The sequence below is a fragment of the Sceloporus occidentalis genome, unplaced genomic scaffold, assembly GCF_023333645.1.
Source record: "Sceloporus occidentalis isolate IW3139 unplaced genomic scaffold, rSceOcc1.0.p SCAF_13, whole genome shotgun sequence".
Classification (NCBI taxonomy): domain Eukaryota; kingdom Metazoa; phylum Chordata; class Lepidosauria; order Squamata; family Phrynosomatidae; genus Sceloporus; species Sceloporus occidentalis.
In genome coordinates, this window is record NW_028316993.1 from 16,840,868 (window position 1) to 16,862,872 (window position 22,005).

Below are 22,005 nucleotides of genomic sequence, written 5' to 3' on the forward strand. Positions count from 1 at the left end.
CATGTAATTTCCTCCATATTTGAGAGTCAGCTGCCCACAAACTTTGGGCAAAATGCCTCCTTCCAATTGCTTGGGGGCAATTTTTGCCACATTTCCCCACACCATTCGTTTAAGTGCTAGAGAGACCTTTTTTAAAAATAGGAAGTGAAATTTAAGTTGGCTTCCTGTTTTAGAATAGGCTTCTTCTGGGCCAAAAACATCGGGGGGGGGGGGGGGGAATGGCAGGAGGCAGTCCTCCAAGGCCTTCAATGGTTCAATATGCCCCTGACCATTTTCTTCACTAGTTCCCTGAAATAAGTGGCCATTCTTAATAAAGGTGTGGCATGGAATGAAAATGTACATTTTTAGACTACATTGTCCAGAATCCAGCCAGCCAGACTGCCACTGGGCATGCTAGCCTGGGGGTGGTGGTTCTGGGAGTGATATTTCAAAAATATAACTCTTTCCAAGCTTTGTGTCATACACACAAAATGTTTTACCTGGTACTGCAGCAGGAGAGAGTGGGCCAGAGCGTGACTGAGCAACACTTGCAGGAGATCCCACTGGTGATGGGGAAGGTCCTCTAATACCTGGCAAGTGAGGAGAGGTATGTGGAGAGAAAGGAGACTGAGCTGGATTACTCTGTTCTCCTTGGCTGCTGGAAATCCCTGATGTGCTTACGCCAGGACTCAGTGCTCCTTCTGTACCCATAGGTAGGTCATCTATTGAACCAGAGAGATCCTATGGAGAGACAAAGACACACAGTCAAGTATGTCACTACAAGAAGAGAAAGAGAGACTGGGATTGCTACCACACACCAAACAACTACTATGAACTTTATAGGGTTTTCCTTCTAGATAAGAGACTTACTTTACTCTAAATTAGGAAGGATACAACATAGCTCCAGGGGAAAGTCACCACTAGATTTTGGCCTGTCCACCCTTTGAAGAATTGCAGAGAGTGAAATGCTTCATAAATATCCAAAGAACTGAAAAATATACAGTACTGATATTTTCCCCTAGTTGTTAAACTTTGTTAAGAGCAAATAAAAATGAAATAAAACCTTGAAATAAGCAACTTCTGCAATTGCTTCAGTGACTTAAACAAGACCAAGCAGATCTGGAAAGAGTCTGAAAAAATGTTATATGTCTCTGATCAGCCCCAACTCATCCTTTTGATTAAGAGCTGATAGCTGCTTAAGATTTGCAATCACTTTTCTTTAGCAAGATACTCTACACCAAACAAAACAACATATTTTTGGCCATATCTTTGCATAATAGGTTGAAGATCTGGGAATGTAGAGAAAAACCCACAGTACACTATGCCCCTTCTGACTATGATCTGGTGACATCCTTAAAAGAGAGTACCAACTGATTCCAAACAAAATGGCACTAAGGTTTTGATCCTTTATAAATTGGTTCAAATTACATGTTGTACTGTTTTATTTCTATACTATCACTCTAAAACATGTACGTCCAGGGCTGGCTCTAGGTATTTGACCACCCTAGGCGAGACATATTTTGGCACCCTGTCGCTCCTCATAATTATTTTCACCCTTTGATTTCCACTGTTTCGTTTGTTAAAGCTAAACATGACATAAAACTTAGGTAGTATACTCATAGTACTGAGAATTAGTCAAAAGCCAAAAAATTATACATAAAAAGCCACCTCTAAATTTTGCCACCCTAGGCAGCTGCCTAGTTCACCTATATGGATGAGCTGGCCCTGTGTACGTCTAGTTCGCCTATATGGATGAGCCGGCCCTGTGTACGTCCTATAAAAAACCAGTTCCTACTAACTTTCTATCTTCTACTACTAATTTCCACCAGAAATCTCCAAGCGCTTTTAATAAGATTTTACTTGTATTCCCCTCCACTACACAGCAACACAACTGGTCTGCTGTGTGAAGAACATTCTTCCAATTTCCTCTTCACTCTGAATGAACCATTCTCTAAATTGCAAATATGCCAAACCCATTTGTTTTTCTGCTTCACATAAATCTCCCCCTTGGAACTGGTTAATCAGAATGATGCAAACTAGTTTGTATGATCAGCTGTGGACCCACATAACTGATAATATTCATTTTATTTATTCTTGTTATCTTTTCTGTTCAGGACCATTGTTATTATTACTATAAGAATTCCATGAGGCACCTTGAATCCTGAACCACCTTTTAAAATAATCACTACTACTCTGGGAGTTACAGTTAACGGACCTCACAAAGGAAGAGTCAATATGTTTAAAAAGGCATATTCACAACATGCTTTATAGGCTAGAGAAAGCTCTTCATATTATACAAGTCTATTTATAATTTGGTGAAAAGCCAAATGAACACATAAATCTTAGAAACAGGATGTAATGTCAGTGAACATCTAAGAGAACTTGAAGTTACATGGCAAGCATGAGCTGCAAGCACAGGGATGTGATGAACTTCTGAAACCCATTCCAAGGGGAAGAGGACAAAAAATGTAAGACCCTCTTCCACCTGAAATTTCACAAAAACCGATCTTGTTCTTCCTTAAGTGGACTAAGGCCTGTTACAGACTGCCAAAATAAAGCTGCTTCGGGTCTCTTTGGAGGTATGCTATTTAAATGATGCATGGGTTCTAAGAGTCCGGAGGTCGCACCAAAGCCACACTCCATTCATAAGCACCAGAGTGCAGCTTTTGGTGCAGCTTCCGGATTCTTAGGATGCATGCATCATTTAAATAGCATACCTCCAAAGAGACCCGAAGCCGCTTTATTTTGGCAGTCTGTAACAGGCCTAAGTTTTAAACAGGGTTCTTGTCCCTTATCTGTCCCCTATCTCCTTTCAATCTGAGCTGAAAGAAGAGAGAAGAACAGGTTCTTGCCTGTTCCCTTCACCAGAAGAACCCCCCCCCCCAAAGGTGGATACTGGAAGGAAAGGCAAGCTTGTAGTGGGAAGGACAGGGTTGCTAAAGAGATCCACACTGAATGCTCAAAAAAATACAACAGTACTCCATCTGATTTTTAGGATGAGCAAGTGAGTGGTTTGTTTATCTGGACTCCAGAGACCATGTGCTTTGAAAGTATGAAGGGTAGCAGTGGTGTCCCTAATTCCAAAACCACCAAAGCATCTTTCCAGAACAGGAATAGTACTAAGAACGTGGGACTTATAGCAAAGCGCTTGCAATGAAAAATCTGATTGTGTGCAAAATTATGATCTTTCGACTGATGAGCACATTTATGGTGGAAAACTAAGTGTTCAGTCTAGACTAAGGCAGCATTTAGCAAAGGTCTAAGAACTCTTATTCACTAGCACTCAAAATATCAGGCCAAACTCAGCCAGTCTGCACACTGTATAGTATTGGAGGGATGCAGCAGCAGCAAATACCTCCTGTGACATTCACCAAGATCTCTGCCCGATTTTTATCCTGGGCGCCTCAAAACCTAGGTACTAAGCTTATAGCAACCCAGCTTCACTTTCTTTCCCTAGCACACCTCTGGGTTCCAGGCAGACCCAGTAATATTCTTAAAACTATAGATGGCTGCAAGTCATATGCTTGGTTTTACAGCACAGTGCATTCAGCTTCTTCCCTTTCTGAAGTGTTCTGTGACTGCATCCACTGCAGCAGCCATTTTGTGAACAGGCACCCCTCAAAGCAGCCATTTTGTGATGGCACCCATGACACTGCCTCAAAATTCCAGATGTGCCTACTAATCCAGCAAAGGTATCACTGCATTGTTTTTTCATGGCACTAGTCTAGTGGCAATTTTGTACTATCCAGGGAATTACGTAGGTCTTTTTGGCTGTTAAACCAAAATAAACTACTTGGTTTCATCTCTATCCAGAGCTCCTGAGTTTCATGCGGGACTTCGTTTTAAAAGGACAGATCAAAGTCTGCCAAGGCTTGACTGCACATTCGGTCATGAATTTGTTAGCTGATGCCATCGCAGGATGCAAGTTTGTGCAGTATGATGAGAAAAGAGCAATGAGACTAATCATATATTCTTTGCGTGTACAAGTGAGTAACTAACCCCTATAAAAGGTTGCTTAGCCAAGCACCCAATCTTCTCTGGATAGATTTTTGTCTCATTCTTAAGGTTATATGATCTGGGCCTACTATCCATAAGTGGTCTCTGTGTATATGGGGTAACCTTTAAATCAGTGGTATTCAGCTGTGTTCCTCCACATGTTTTTGGACTACAGCTCCTAATTTCTTATCGTGAGCTATGCTATCTGGTGCTTATGGGAGCTGTAGGCCCGACACTCTTGGAGGACTACTGCTGCCTGACTTGAATGAACTAACCAAATGAATGGGGACTGACAGCATGCATTTATGCTAAAGAATGAGACCCTCCACCCAATCCCAGTGGTGAGGACCTACATAATAGATCCACACCTAAGTGGCTGGGTAACCTTTTGTACTGAAACGGCCCATTTTATTAAGAGGGACTGGATACATAATTCTGTAAATATTGCCTAAGTGAATCTAAGCAAGAAAATGTACTGTGTCAATGTACTGTATACTGGGAGCAAATGGATGGGATGGCCATTCCATTTGCTCCCAGTATACAGCAGTTTCATACCACCTCTGAAAATACATATACTTGTTCCTCCCAATTCATGGGAGATCAGTTCCAGAACCCCCCCACCCCCCCCAGGTGCGAATTGGAAAGATCATGGATGATGATGATGATGATGATGATGATAATGATAAATGTATTTATATTTCCTGTCTCTACCTGCGGAATGAGGTGAGATTACAACCTAATAAAATACATACAGATACAATCAATAAAATACCACAACAATAATAACATCAGATTGAAAACAAGCTCTATCATCATACGATAGTTGTTAACAATAAGATTGTACAATAAACATAGTTAAGGAGTGGAGATAAGTGGATGGATGTCCTATACAGGATCAGATGGATAGGGTTGCTGGAGAAATCCTGAATACTATAGCATCCGTGTTGAACAGTATTTCTCTTCTTCTTTGAATACATCCAATAAGGCAAAAGAAAACAGGAGGTGCAAATCAAGAGCAGTAACTCTGCCAGCATGAAGGAAACGTCTTGGTCTGGATAATTTCCTCACGTGTTTCCAATGTGTGTGTGTTTTTATGCATTTTATTGCTCATCTGCCATGCAGATCAAAAATGTTGGAGGGATTCCAAGTATTTCACAGAAAAATCTCACACTCCAAGCTGGCTGCAACCCCAAAGCCTTCGTTTCTTCACTTGAAATACTGCCCAGTGTTATTTTGGGATGTGACCTGATAGCGGAAGCCCACAGGGACTCCGAAACTATAACCGTTCCAGCTGCGATTGGTTGCCCAATTCAACCTTATGCCAGCAGGAGTTTTGTTCGTGCTGCTGGTGAATAGAGAATCAGCTGCCAACACCACCTTGTCACACCAAAACAAAACCATGCCTGCAATCAAACAGCCTCCCCCCAAAAGGGAGGGATTAGTAAGGCTGCCTACAAGATGCAACTAACATTCCCAATAAAGCCAAATGCTAAACAGCTGAAAAGTCTTAGAACATATTGTTAGGTGCACTCACTCTCCATGCTCCCCCAACTCAATCTTTAAATGGAACTATTATGAACTGTACCAACTCCAGCATTATTATTATTATTATTATTATTATTATTATTATTAGGTGTCAGATTTTCTTAAATTGTTAGACTAATTAAAATTCTACTATTTGGGCTGTTTTTGGCTCCCTGCTGCAAAGAGGGGAAAATGATCACAATATATTCAGTTCAACTTATAGTTCTAACAGAACCACAATATACTCAAATATATCTGGATATGCAAGAATGGAACGGTGCCCATCGTATCTTGTAATGATGCAGACATCACTCTATTTTAATGGTATGCTTTGAGATCCAGCAACCTATATTATCATATTCTATGACAGGCGGGAGCAATATGCAACCTATGGATCATATCCTCCCTTCCCGCTATTTTGTGGGAAGACAGATTCTACAGTTGTTGACTTTTTTGGCATTGTTGTAGCAAGGGCATTAAAAAACAGTTTGTTTGTTTTTTAAAAGTGCACACACAAACCCATGCTAATGCCAGTGGGTTGGGAGAACACCAATGCAACTACCTCACACTTAGAATTTGTCCATCCTTAACCTAAGTAGCCAATATTTGGTTAGTACTGGCATAATTTTTTAATGGTCACTTAGGTAACTTGTGAACAGATCTTGCATATATTAGATAATATTTCACTACCAATGCTTCCAAACAGTACAGGATGGAGTAGAATTAGCAGCCAGGTGGTACATAAGTCATGGAACATATGACACTGACATCTGGCATTTACATCTATTCAAATCTATTCCTTCACCTTTAAGTTATATAGCACACACAAGACTATACATCCATGACTGTATGTGCGTTGTGTGGGCTATATCCATATTAGGATTCAAGAGGTGAGAAAAAAGGATTTAAATAGCAGGAAATGTACTACATGAAATAAAGCTAGCTCCAGGTGCATAATACCAAATTAGCTACAACTAAAATGCAAACTTCCATATTCTCATTCATCATGCCTGCCCCCCTACAGGCCTAGGGTCAGGTATCTGGCATCTGTGTAGGCCCAGACCCTTGGAAATATGTTATCCACAGAGCCAAACTTGCAAACCTCCTCCTTCCTTGGCACAGAATAATTGTGCTGGGTGCTTCCATGCCCAGCAGCAGAAACACTCAAAGCACCTCCATTGAGTAACTGCCACGCCAGCATGCAGCCCACCTGGGGGAGAGGGAGATTTCTCAACAGATGCTCAAGAACCATCAAGCCTGCAAGAGAGGAGCCAGGCCATACTGATGATAATTTTTGGCTTGCTTATCAAAGATACTATAAACTGTGGACCCTTTACTGTATGGAAATATTTGAAGAGGATGCACGTGCATGCATGTGTATACATACACCCTCAACTTCCCCAACAACCTAACTATTACAATAGCTATGGTATAGATCAAATCATTCATTTCCTCTCTTCTTCTTCAAGAGGCTGTCAGGCAAATAGGCACTCATGTTCCATGTCAACTAGAGGCCCATTCATGATGCTTTTAAAGCTTGGCACATGTGTTTTCCTCAAGCCAAGTCGTATAAACATGAGAGAGAGCCACTAATGTAATCTTGCTTCTGCTGCCAATTTTAGATCAGAAATGTTTTGGTTATTAAGTATAAGGACCAGAGTTTCTGCTGGCAAAATTATTATTCCCTCACTGCTAGAGGAAAACTTATTACCATTTTACTTTTAGTAGTGATGGAAGCTATGTACTGTACAGTGTGCCCATGTTATACGAGGGTGCGCTTTAGGCAGACTTGAGCGTACGCACTCAAGCTGTGGGGAGCATGCGGGGCTCAAGGGGTGGTGTGTCCTATTCAAATGAATGGGGCACATGCCCGTGGCGCCCCATGCACTCCCGCGCATGAGCTCCATTCAAATGAATGGGGCTCCAGCATATGCGGAATTAGCCTTACGCGGGGGGGGGGGGTGTCCGGAATGGATCCCCGCATAAGGCAAGGGTTCGCTGTACAAGCTAAAATGCTAATACCTAAAAAGGTTTTAAAAGTAGATGCATACTGGATCATAAAGGTGGAAATACAATTGGAGACAACTGGTGTCTCTTATCTAAAATCATTTTTTTAAAGCAAAATGCTTTCCATAGCTTTAGTAAAGAAGGCAACATTTTGAACTAACAGGGGGAGGACGTCTGACAAAAGAATGCTATCAGTAGCATCACCAGCAACTTTTTATATTAAGAATTCTGTATATTTCTTAAATTAAAATGCCTAGGTTTCATGCCTGTGGCATATACAATAGCAACTGTGCTACCTGATGAAAAAGACAACACAGAAAAATAAAATAAATGCATTTGAGCCCTTTAACTCTTGATTATCTTCAAAGGTGATCATTTTCAGATAAGGATTCAAAATTATTATGGCAATTGTATTGTACTTATTATTTTACTATTTTATTATTCTATTTTATACTGGTCAGTGTACAACAACAACTATTACTACTATGTCACTCTATCTTAGCATGTTTAGTCTAATATCCATTATATTTATTAACACAATATGCAGAATTACTAATTATGTGAAGTTATAAATTAGTCATCCCTCCTTTTGCACAGACGTCCCTCGCTTATTCATGAATGGCAAACGGAAGGACTTAAAATGGGGCACGCTGCTATTCAAGCTAACAAGGCTTAAATATCGGTGGGTTTCCATTTTCATGGGGGCGGGGGCGGAATGGATCCCCCGTGAAAATGGAGGGGTGACTGTACTGGTGCCTCTCTCTGTCAAGTAAGTTGCCTACTCTAACCATACAACTCACATCTCAATAATTTAATGTGTATTCTCCTCCTGCATCCTGTATCTCTATGCAACCACACTCCCAGTTTTCCAATATACCATTGTACAATAAATAAGCAGGTTTGCTTATGTGAACAAGAACCATGTGAAAGAAGGTGGGTTACTCCTTAAAATGTACACTGCTTTTGAAGGTTTAAAAAAGGCCTATACATTGCATAAAGTAGTAATATGCAGAGCACTCCTGTTTCCAACATGTTTATGCATTAAAATTATCTTTTTTAAAAAAAGGAAAGGGAACACAGAAATGATTAAAGGAGGATATACATTCATTCTCTCTCCTTCGATAGGAGATCTCATTTCTCCTCCTTCCCAATAGGGGTTTCCAGCTTCTCTATAGTGTATCTGTACAGACATTGATTGCTTCAGGATGGAAATCAGAACAAGGGTTTTGGGGCTGGAAAAGAAGAAGCAAGTTCTCCTTCTCCTGGACTGGGTTTAGACAAAACTGGTAGGATCTGCTTGCTGTATCTGCAGTGCAGGAAAGAAGGGCTTGGAAAAGAGGCGCTGAGGAGGAGGAGCTTGTTGTGTGTGTGTGTATGTGTGCATGTCACACAAGAGAAATTTCACTATAATTGTAAAAAATAACCCATCTAAGCAAATTATTGTAGGGAAAAGGGACGGAACGAATGGGTCCTTCAGCCCTTTTGGGGAAACTAGGTGCAGGAAAGGGAAGGGAGAAGGGCTGCTGGGTTTGCCACCCTCCTTCAACTAAAGACCTTGAAAAAAAGGAGGAGGCAGCCAGCACTGCTACTGCAGCAGCCATTGATTTTTCAGAGGTCGATACTCCTCCACTCCTACAGATCTGCTCAGTAGGCGCGTTAATCACATCCACTGCTTCTACTCAACACCATTCCACCTCCTCTCCCTGTTCCTCCCCTCCCCAGTTTTTTCTCAAGAAGTACCTATTAAAAACATTCCCAAAGCTTGAGCAGTAAGTAGAGGCTGGCAAGTCTCAGGTCCTTTCCCTTCCTTTCAAAGAGCAATGCTTAGTCTGTGGTTGAAGGGAAAAAGTAAGGGGGGAAAGCAACCTGATTCATGTGTTCAACAAGATGTCACAGGAGGAAAAACCCACCATGCCAGAGAACCAGCGCTCCTCCCCCTTAGGGAATGCTGGGAATGGATCAACCATCTGTCCAAGGCTGGTTTCTACTTAACCCTTCAAGGGTTCTTATTTTAAACGGCTAATCACAAAGTAGGGCAATACAGGTAAAGTGGAAGGCACATGATTTACAGCTTTTTCAGTATGTTGATTCTGCTCTGCCAGGAACAGTTAAATGCCTGGTTCCAGTAGCAGCACTTACCAAAATGGCCTTTGTGACATTCTGAAATGGACTGCCAGAAATTCAGTTTATGCCCGATCGGCACTATCTCCAAATCACTCATTGACATCCTCCACAGTGCCAGCAACTCTACTCTCAGGAGGTAGCACTATAGCTACCCACCCCAAAAGAAGCAGGTGCACCGCTCCACCGCTCAAAGCAAAGAGGCAGTACTAGCCCAATGGCACTAAGCACACACATTGCCAAATTTACAACAGGGTACTATACAGGTCTGTATAAAAACACACGCACAACAAAAGGAATTTGTGACACTTTCATGGCCAACTCATGAAGAATGGCATTAAGCTTTCACAGACTAGAGACTACTTCAGCCGACGCATAAAATGTTATTCTAAATTTGTATATATGTTATATAAACCCTTATACCTTGATTAGGCCACAAGTGATAAAATTCAATTCTTTCACAATCCTGGTACAGGTTAGAAAAAGATAAAAGCATCTGGTTGGTTGGTTGTTCCTTCCCTCAGCCCAAAGTATCTTTGTGACTGATTCTCTAAACCATACCAAAGTTGCTTGACTGCTACTAATACTAACCAGGCAGACCTGGTAGGGAAAAAGTATGGTGGGTAACCATGTTCTCACTCACACAACTGGCTTGCACACTGTGGTGGCAGTCACAGTCATTTCACATAGAGATATCACCAGAGCATTTTTATTTTAGGACAATACATAATCAATATTGTTAAATATGGCTGAGTGGAAATATTGCACATTTTTTCCACTCAAAATGGAATTGCAATTTCTTCTGAAGTCTAATCCTCATCTCTTTCATCTGTTATCATATTCTATCTTCCTACCAACAAACATATACACATGGAGATGCATAAGAAGATACACACTCCTTTGCTTCCACTCTCTAAATTCTACTTCTGATACATTCAACAAAATGGACTCTAGTCTGTTCCTCAAACTGAGCAGTTATTGTCACAATTATTTACAGCCAGTATAACATCTTAATATGAATGAGACTGAAGTCTGTCCATGCAGCCCATTCATTCCTGTTTAGCTTCTCCCATTACATGACTCGCTAAGCAAACTAGACATGGTTTACCTAATGTGTCTTTCAAACTTTAGATCTTAATCTGTTGTGCCATTTGCAAGCCAAGATCAGTAATCATGGTATGTTCTTGGCTTTAAAATTCTGGCTTGAAAATGAACAACACACTAAGATACCAGGTTTGGACAACATACAAAGTAAAATGCTTCTGATTTGTACAGCCAACAGGATGTGTCCCTGAGATTGGAGTTGAAGACAAGAAGTGAAGCATCTTCCCATTCTCCTGTCCAGAGAACACTTCCTTTTTCTAGCATTTCCTTTCCAAAGGAATGATGAAAAAAATTAAATATTGGCAAATATTATAAAGTCATTACATTGTGTTTGCACCTGACATGCATACAGCTGCTCAAGAGTTCTCTCCAAGACATGATTCATGTAATTACTTTGTCAGGTCAGTACTGGAAACTTAGGAATCCTATAGGATTCCAAAAAACTCAAAAGGTTTAGCTAGTCCTCCTGGTTGTTTCAGCCTAGGTCTAATTAATGCTTGGAGCAAAAACCAATCTAGCCTTAAAACACAGAACTGGCTCATCCATGGTTCAATAAAAAATGCTGGTGAATGAAACTCACGTTGAACCCAACCCACCATAGTTTAGAACACAAGTGTGCAGAAGGTAGATGATGGTCTACTGATACCTCTGGGCAACATAAAATACTTCGGACTTCGAAAATGTGTAACTTCAAGGATGTCTGGCAATAGCTTGTTTTCCCATTTACATGAGCTAGAACTAAGAAAACCTAGAATAAAGCTTTTCCATTGTAGGTTTTTGTGGGGTTTTCGGGCTTTTCCATTGCGTTGGTCCACTCTACAGAACTGTCTCTCCCCTCTAAAGGAAATCAGGTTACCCCCCCCCCCCCACCGTATAGTTTCCACTTTCAAGTGAAAACTTTTTTGTCAGGGTATTTGCTGAGGTTTGCAGAGTCTACTGGCCTTGTATTTTACACTGCTCTTTACTGGGTTTTATGGTGATTTTATTGGTATTTCTTATATAAAAAAACCCTTTCACTGTTTTATGGAAAACCAGAAGTTTTCTAAATCAAAAATTATTAAGGGGGGGGGGATGTCATTGCTCTGCTCAAACCTTTTAGTCATTGGCCCTCTCCAGACGGGCCCTTTGTAGAGCGTCCACGACGAGCTAGGGTTGCCTCGGGGTGGTGCATGTACACACCCCACAACCCTAGCACACCGTGCACACGCCGCCATTATGCAGCACCTTACACAAGGTGCACATAACTGTTACGTCACAGGTGCGCAGCTTCCATACAGAGCTGCTCAACTGCGATGTATATGGCGCTTTGCGGCACAGCAAAAAGGAGCTGCTTTTTTGAGCTCCTTTTCTGCTGCTTAGCTGTGGCCCAGCTGCGCAGCAGGGAGCGGGGCCGAGGAGGCGCCTCTTCTGGTCGGTCTGTACCCCGCCTTGACTATTCAACATAAATGGAGACTTTTGGGAAAATATCACAGTGCATGTGTTGCACTACTAAACCTCAATGTACCTGCCCTCTAAGGCCAACACCTCCTTCACTACCATTTCATAACCATTTAAACTGTCAGAGGACAAGCCCCCAGCATTGACTACTAATAATATCCATATCTAGAGTGGAAGTAAACTGCAGACCATGCAAATTCTCAAATATTCTTCTGAGTTTCCTTCTTTCCCCCTCGTTGTTTTACTTTCACATTATATCGTAAAATCTGCTAACCCCCTTGCCTCTTTATAAATCCATTTTCATTTATTATTGATACTGAAAGTGAAATATTTTTAGCTAGTATTGCTTTATGTTTAGTTAAATTATTGTAACGATATGTGATTTTACTGGATGGGGCTACCTCTTTTTACTTATGAATAGTCATCACCATTCAACTGGCAGTGTGCTTGTTTAGGAATGCCTATGTTACTCTTCACTGAGGTTTAGACTACTTTGAACAGACCAAAACTACCATAAACACTGGAGTATCCCAGCAGTGTCAAATAACTGTGGTACCTAACAGATCACTAACACATAATTTCAAGAAGAATGATGCATGGTTTATCCATGTTAACAGAGGTGGAAGACATGCGGCTTCTTCCCCCAGAAGTGCTTGGAATAATGTGCCTACTTCCTTGTTTGTCTCTTCCATTTTAGTTGGACTGGATTATGTACATTTGCACCTGCTTTCCATTCACTAGCGGGCATTCTGCTACGCTAACAGAATACCAAAACATGTTTGGTATTGAAGGATCATGCCTCTGTGTCTGATGTGACTAGATGGATCTTCCAAAGCCTCAGGACTAAAAATCGTGCACTTAAGCTGCTGCCATTCATGAAACAGGTTAGTTGAGAAGCAGTAACCATATTCCCAAGGCATCCTCAATGTAACTATGGTAACCAGCCCAATGCTGCTCACTGACACATGCCAAGCCAATAATTAGCCAGAGAAGGTCAAAGGTGGCTAGATACCTCAACTACAGTTATGTCACTTTTTGCCATCCCAAGTTTTATGGGCATCTTCAATTCTTGGTCCAGAGAAGGCACCATCAACATCATGCTAGTGATCAGGTTTTCATAAAAAATCATTATACTGTACATATATTCCCTTATCCTTCCCAGGATTCTTCACCAAAAGAAAGAGCCAGCTCTAAGCCCCAATTCGGCACGAAGCGTTCATGTTCCAAAAGTCAGCCTCTGGAGAACATATTAAAAAAGAGATTAATCAAAATCCTCTAGAACTGCACTACTCTAGCATTTGTTCTTTTAAGATGTGGCATCAATCTTTAAACTCCACCTGCACACGAGACCAACTTTTAATCTATCACGACTGAAGACTTTCCTCTGAGATCTTTAGATAGTTGAAATGAAGTAAACACCTAAAGAAAGAAAGACTACACACCCTCCTGGTTTTCACCATCATTTATATTTCCTTCTACCTTGGTTTTCTTATCATAATAAAAATGGTAGAGGCCACTAATGCAGTGGGTCCCAACCTTTGGTCCTCCAGATATTTTGGACTTCAGCTACCATAATTCATGACTATTGGCCAAATTGACTGTCTTCTGGGATCTGTAGTCCAAAACAAATGGAGGACACTACTTGGCTTCATAGTCTTTAGTTTGTGGGCTACCCCAGAAACCTATTTGTCCTCTGTACTGACTGACATCTACATGATGCTGGTCGAACAGATGTTTGTGAGTAAAGTCCAATCAATATACAGTTTGTAAAAATCTTAAACCAAAAGACTGCAGATTGGTAAATGGACTAAATCTTAATCCAGAAATCATTTTGATCAACAGACACTTTAATCTGGATTTAAGAACACATCCCATTCTGGACACAGCAGCTCTTTGAAAGACGAGGTAGAAGGTTGGGAGAATTCCAGATTCCAGCAATGGTCAGGTGGCAGCAGTGGCTGGGAGTGCCTTTCTCCAGTATCAACTTGTCAACTCTGTCCCTTTCTTGGGGATATAAGTGGCTATGTGATCATAGCTTAACTGCCTCCTGCTTTCATTAGTGCCCATCATTCCGTGCAGGACTGCTTTTTAAACATCTTCAGAAATTTAAACTAATATAAAATGTGGCAACCAGATTTAGGTCAGTCACATGTTTGGCAAACCATAATGTACTTCTGGATAAACTTCATTGGTTTGTCATTTATTGTCAGGCACAAATAATGATTGACTGACCTATAAACTGCAGAATGTTTGGGGCTAAGATATCTGAAGGATTGCCTCATCCTTTATGAAACCGTCCACAATTAGTGATCTCCTATAGAGATCTTGTTCTTTCCCCCATCATTTAGGGAGAACAGCTTATGGACACCCAAAATAGGCCTTTTCAGTAGCAGCAGAAACCTCCAACATTCACAGGGCTGCTATACATCAACACACAACTTGAGGACACATACACACAACTAACAGCCTGACTGAGGGACTTCTTCCAAAAGAGATTGGATTGTGTTTTACACTGGAAGGAAAGACTGTTTTGTTCCATACAATGTTCCATGCTGCCTGATGGTGCTTCATTCTTTTGTTTCTAAGATTTCAACTGCAGTTCTCAAAACTGTGCCCTTGTGTTTATTTGGATCAATTTTGGTACATCACCCACAGACCTTATTAAGTGTTCAGAAAGCCCACTTTAAAAATAGATTTTTATCTACCTCTTTCACACATTCTTTCTCCTTTCACCCAGGTTATTCCAGAGTTATTGCAACCAAACCCAGTTGCAGTGCCCTGATTTCATTTATTTCTACAGAACAAGCAACAATGTCACCATGGCTCTTCCAACTCAATGGTTTCTACAGGGTTTTAAAAAGAGCCACTCTTGGGAATCTAAGCAGACCTAGGTATCCCCTAGCAGTTTTTCCAATTATATACTAGCCTGCCCTGCTTACAGAAGATGGGCTTAAAGCAGAACAAGAAAGAAAGGGCAGCGCTGCTTAGAGAGCATGTGGCCTGTTGTCTAATCTGTTCCTTTCCAAGTTGCAGCTGGCTTCACATTTCAGTTAATTTTCTAACCGAAATTGTTCCTAAGAAAACAAAAGCTCCCATCAGGGGAATCTGTAACGTATACAGGCAGGAAGCTATGCCGAGCCACCAATGACTAGAATAGAAACAGGAAACGGGCCCTGGATCGAGCATAGAGTGATCTGCTGCAAACACAGCCTCCTGCACGAAGCACAGGGAAAGCAAACTGCATCAGTGGCTCAGAGCAGCATGATTTATAAGGCAGGCGCCGATTGGCTGCCCCTTCAGAGAGAAATCGAGCACACAGCATTCCTTGCTGCTTGTGCTGCTGCGAACAGCCATGACTGACACAGCCAAGGGGGGTGGGGAATTTCCTTCTGAGCACCAGGTTAGCCTTGCTTAATTCAGAAGTGGGAGCCAGGGGAGTGCCACATGAACAAACAGCAGATCAGTTCCAAGAAGCAGGTTCTGCCCACAAATCATGTCCCTGGAATGACGTGGATATTCCCAGCAAGAGAACTGCTCCTGGGGTGAGGACACACTGTTCGGATGCACCTCGGCTATTTGGGGGTCTCTCCCCCGGCTCCAATTTTAAGCTCAGGAAGGACTTGGCTGCCAGGGAAACAAAAATAGAATACAAGCGGTCACATGCAGAGTTTGTTTTGGTATTAATCCGTCCATGCAAATGAGCAGAGTCATTCAACAGCCAGGCCTTGCAGGAACCTTTCTGCCAGAACAATTTGGGAGGCACTGATCCTTCAAGCGCCATATGGATCTCTGGCACTGTGTACTCTGGGACCATTTGCAGCTATGCCTAGACAAGTTATAATTAGCAAGCAAATATTATTTCTCCATGAATTTATGAATTGCTGGGCCCAGTTCCACACCATGAACTGAGGAAATGTGAGGACACAAAATCACACTAAAAGAAGCCTCTTCTGTTCACATAGCCTGGGCAACCTATACAATTTGCAGCTCTAATATAAATGTATAAAAAGCAAGGCTCCTCAAGCCCAACCCAACATGTTGGTATGGCTTTCACATGGGTGGAGTGCATGTCCTGCTACTGTCCATAGCCTTCCCACGCCTTTTTAACAACCATCAAAGCCCCCCCTTCATCCCCACAATCCCTATCCACCATTTTTCAGACAAAAAACAAATCTCCCTCACCAACTGCCCTTTCCAGAGACATCTAGAACAGCAGCTTTGTTTAAAACAAGCCTGGTTAGTGTGGGTGGACTGCTAATCTCTGGCCTTGAACCTGAGAAAGTCTCTTGGGTAACCACTGGTAGCCAACGATTAAGGATATTTATGGCTAGGATATGATGCCACTTTGTATTTCCAGAGCTGAGTATAGCACCCTGACTCTATGCAATATTAACTGTGCAATGGGATACATGATGGAAGTCTTCAGATACACCGTTATTTAAAAAAGGGAAAGCACTGAATCCTTGCAATAGTGGAAAGATGGAAAGTGATTAAGCAAATACCTGGCTGAAAATCTCAGGAGCTAGATGAGCAGTTGAATTTTCCACTGGTCAGAGTAGAAATTTAAAGCCCTGTATATTCCACTGCTCCTTCACATAATAAGCAGAATTATGACTGCAAAGTTATGCACATATACAGTCTATGTTATTTATACTAGTTCTCCATATTTCGCAATGTAGCCCTACAGACCTATTTTTGTTTTGTTTTGTTATTTACTCATATAATTAATTGGTGTAAGAAGTGAGGGGTAGTGGTGAAAGGAACTACACAACTGAAACAACTTCTCCTTCATATTCTCAATCTGCTAAAATGTAGGTGAGGCGGGTCACTATTCGATGTGTCAATGATTTAAACTAGCTGAGGCACATGGGAGTACAGTGGACCCTTGTTATACGCTGGGGTTTGGTTCCAAGATCCTCCATTTATAACAAAATCCGTGCATGCTCAAGTCCCATTAAATATAATGACATAGCAAAATGGTGTCCCTTATAAAAAATGGAAAATCGAGGTTTGATATTTGAAATTTATACTTTTTTGAACATTTTCAAACCATGGATGCTTGAATCTGTGTATAAAAAATCTGTTTATAAGAAGGGCCTACTGTATTACTCCAAAGCTTTTGGTGTGCAGAATAACTGAATCTATAGGAACTTGGTAACTCAAGATCAAGACTCATATGTAAGTTCCACTGACTGAACAGTTCCATTCTAGTTAGAAATGACAATTTACTTTTTTTATATCCTGGTTACTTACCTTTTTGTTATTTGCTTCATGAACCTTTTGGCAGAGAATCAAGCCATAAGTTGAACAAACAGACACAATCACTTATGGGTTCTAGGCTTCCATAGACTTCCATAGACTGGGCGGCCAGGAATTCTTACTACACTTCAAATACTATTACAAGACACTTCAACATACATATACTATTCTTTATTACCATGGGGTTTATCTTAGTAAAGAGTCTCCACTGCCACTTCAGCATCTGGAAAAGAGATTAACTCATGTATCATTTCTTGGGGGGGGGGGAATACAGTCTGCAAAAGGTGCTTATCATAAGTCAAAGTCTCTCTCATCCAAGATAGTGTTTTGCTCCTTGGTAAAGAACAAAGTTATGGCCCATATTCCCAACTGTACACCAAGGAACAAACCAAAGCCTGTATAGGACATATAGGAGACTTATTTGCACAAATCCTTTTACCACAGCAACTGAAGATTAAAGAAAGGTTGATATGCAAATGTGATTACCTCAAGATATCCATCAAAATCCAGCAGCATCTTGAGGCACAGAGACCCAGAAAATATAGAGCCTAAGGCAAGCTATGATTAAAGCAGGGAGCTGAGGTCACTAGCCATAAATTCCACTCCAGTTCTTCTCTTTGCGTAGAAAAATAGCCTGCAATTGTACTGTGAGCTGCTGAAAGGCATGCATAAACACTAGCTCCTCATGGTGCCATACTATATCATTGCTTACCAGAGGCAGGCTTCAGAACCTGCACAACAAGGATGGCTGCACAACTGTGAAAGCTAGCCCTAGGGGAGCACATTGGTCCCCAAGGGACCTCAGAGGGCTGTATCTCACACACAGTGCCCACCTCCACAAAATTCGAATTTTTTGCCCCCAAATGCCTCTAGAGAACAGTATAACCATGTTTCTAGGCCATTTAAGGCCAAAGAGAGGCCCTTTGTTCCACAAAAGGGAGCAGAAATCACCTCCTATATTTAAAAAAGGGCTTTTGTGCAAAATAAATGGGTGCAGTCCACCACCCCTATGCCGTTCTAAAATGCCTCCCATGCCCCTTAGACAGTATTCTGAGACAAAAAAAAAATTATGGGAAAAAATATTCTTGCAGGGGCCCTTAGGCCCCCAAACATGTTAGAAATGCTCTCCACACCCTATAGAAACCATTTTGGGGGATTTTCTTCTTTATTTTGGTGCAGAGTCAACTGTACACATTGCAAAGGGATCTTGAAGCACCTTTGAGACTAACTGGGAAAAGAAGCTGGAAGCATGACTTTTGTAGACTTGAGCCAATTTCCTCAGATGCATGGGGAATCTGAGGAAGTTGGCTCAAGTCTACAAAAACTCATGCTATCATCTTCTTTCTTTCAGTTATTCTCAAAGGTTCTACAAGATCCCTTCGCACTGCTTTTCCAGACTAACGCGGCTATGTCTTTGAACTGTACACATTGCAACCATGAGAGCTGCTCCATATATAACAATTGGTAGCAGAGGTGCACAGTTGTTGTGGATCATATGTAAATATCAAAATTCCTGCATTTGTGTATTGTCACAATGTCAGTGTATCACTGCAGGCTAAGTACAGATCCAATAGTTACCACAGCCATCCTCAAACTGGCACCCTCCATTACAGCTCTGTTCATCCCTGAAGAACAAAGGACTAACTGTAGTCCAACATATTTGGAGGGTACTAGTTTAGGAAGTGTCTTTAGGCCAATGAAACAGAGGGGCTTACACCACCATTTTTAGCCAGGCTGCAATTTTGCCATGGGAGAATTCAGATTTCATTTAACCGATAAACACCACCAATACATTTCCTGCGTTCCCTCAAAATTCAACTTCCCAAACTAACTATTGGCCTTAAAGTGTAGTACAGCTATCTACGTGTTCAGATGTTCAGCTTCCAAACTTGAATGGGGAAAAGAAACCCACTACAAATATTGACTAATAAGTCACCCTACCCCAAAAACCATTAAGGGGAAGAAACAAGAAGCATTTTACCCAAAACTCTCCACACAATACTTAAATTCAAATCGCTTATACTTTGCTCCTCCTCATCAATTTATAGAATTTGGACCAAATATAGGAGATGGATTAGTATGAAAAACCCCTTGTGGCTTTCCTCCCAAGAAGCGATATTTGACCCTTTGAAAAATCTACCGGATGAACAGAAATGGATGACATACGAAGATATACTAGTTAAGAAAAAGGATGATTTTGTTTTAAAACCTTTGGAACAATTAAGGGAAGAGGGCCATAATTGTGATTGGTTTCTGTATCATCAAATCAAATCAAAATTCAGAGAAGATAAAAAAAAACCCTAGGATTTACAGGGAAAACAACGGAATTAGAGAAAACTATGTTAAAGGGGAAAAAGTCGGGTGCTTTATCGGCTATATACAAGAAACTGTTAGAATACTGGTTGGAAAAGGAAATCATAAAAGATAATATGATAAGATGGGCAGTAGACTGTAAAAAAGCTTTGGACTTGTCACAGTGGGAAAAATCTTGGAAAGTAAGACTTAAATATTCTACCACCTGTCAAGATATTAGAGAAAACTATTCTAAGATTATTTACAGATGGCATTTATCACCAGATAAATTGGTAAGAATATATGGAAATGGACTAAATCGGTGTTGGAAATGTAAAAATGAAAAGGGAACCTTCTTTCACATGTGGTGGGAGTGTGAAGAAGCTAAGAGATTTTGGATAATCATTAGAAATGGAATACAGGAAATTGGCAAGTTAAACTTAAGTCTTAAACCAGAGATCCTTCTGTTAAATATGATATCAGATGAAACCGAAGGGAAACACGGAAGAATAATTTTCTATATGTTGACTGCAGCACGATTAGTGTATGCCAGATATTGGAAAGTTAGTAAAGAAATTGGAATGGAAGAATGGGTTTTAAAACTATTGGATTTGATGGAAACGGATTTGGCATCAAAAAAATTGGAGGACAGAGGAAACACTCGATATCACTCAGATCAGGAAAGGAAGGAAGGCAATATAGAAAAAGAAGACTGGGAAAGAATTATTGATTATATTTCTGAGAAATGGCCAAATATCCAAAATAAAATTGACAAGGGCTTCTTGAAAGAGAACTGATTACGTATATCCAATTAAATTCACATAATAATTTCCTTAAAGGAAAATAAAATAAAATAAAATAAGAAAAGACAGTTTAGGTAAATATCACAACTAAGCTATTGGGCATTACGGATATACAAGTTATTGCGTCAAATAGATAATTGGAAATTACAGATATTTAAAGTAAATAAAGAAGGAAAAGTAGAAAGGAAACAGTAAGAAAATGAAACGGTTTGGGTTTGCTTTTAATTTGTCGAATGATTGAAGGTATGGAAGGAAGAAGGAAGGTATGATTATGAGAGTGATGGGGGCTGGTTATGGGGGGTGGGGGATTGAATTGTTATTTGTTATATGTAATGTGAGTTGTTGTATAGATGTTGTATGTGCTTATATTTATAAAAAAAAATACTTTGCTCCTCCTATATGGAAGATATTTAGTGCCATTCTAGTGTAAACAGATTTGAACTAGCTTCAGCCTATTTTTTACAAGTGATTATATAGGGAAATTGTCTGAAAACAATGGTGTTTTAAAAACTATTAGTAACAGAGCCAGTGCAGCCCTGAAGTCAGAACAGGTAACATTTTAACTGATGGTTGTATCAAGTTAGCACATCCAAATTCCATCTGCATTATCAGAAGCATTTCCTCAGAATTACATTCCATTTTTTAAACAGTTTAGGCCATGCCTTAGTAGGAGAGCCTGCTCACTCTTATGATTTCAGCATTGAAAAGGGAGATTATCTATTCAGTAGCTACAGTAGTAGACTAAATGGATCTTCCTATGCCTCTGCAAATTAGAGACATCAGAAGAAGAGCAAGTGAGAAAGAAATGTGAGATGATTCACAGAAAACAAAATTATGTGAGTTAAATAAAGAGGCTGACATTTTGTCCCAACAACATGACAGTATCAGTAATGTCTTAGCAACCACACACAAACGGCTATTACAAGCAAGAGTTGGGATTCTGTAGCTCACCTTACACCCCAGCCTCAATGGGAAGCCTTAGACAAGCAATTATTGTTATCCCCATATTACAGATCAGTGTAATATATAAACCAACAAGTGCATTAAGGTCTGTAGTGGAAAGCTTTCTCTCACTACCTTTGCAGGTGTGACTTATGAGGACTCAAGAGACAATGAGAGAGAGGCTTCTCTGTGGCTGCTCCCAGGCTGTAGCGCTCCCTTCAATGGGTTCTAGTTGGTCCTTTCCTGCTCTCCTTCCACCAGCAAGGGAAAACCTTTTTTTATTTAAGGAGACATTTGGTGATGGTGTAGAAGAATTTCTATCTTTTAAAACTGTTAGCGTGTGTTTTTAACTCTGTTTTAAATAAAAATTGGTTTAATTGTATTTTAACTTTTGTATTGACCGCCTTATTTAAGATGTGTATACTGCCTTGAGACCCATACTGGGAAAAAGGTGGGATATAAATAAATAAAACAAATAAATGATCTTCATTTACCTTGCAGGGCTGTTGTAAGGATTAAGGCAGGAGGAAGAGCACAAACA

At 40.6% G+C, this 22,005-nt stretch overlaps 1 protein-coding gene across 8 annotated transcripts in view; it reads right to left on the reverse strand.

Annotated features, from left to right (window-relative positions):
- ARID1A (AT-rich interaction domain 1A) overlaps positions 1–22,005 on the reverse strand; it is a 130,287-nt gene that overhangs the window by 25,811 nt on the left and 82,471 nt on the right. For all 8 annotated transcript variants that reach the window (XM_089479314.1, XM_089479309.1, XM_089479312.1 and 5 more), the window contains one exon: positions 480–720. In XM_089479314.1, the coding sequence (XP_089335440.1) occupies positions 480–720 (241 nt within the window). The remainder of the gene's footprint in view (positions 1–479; positions 721–22,005) is intronic.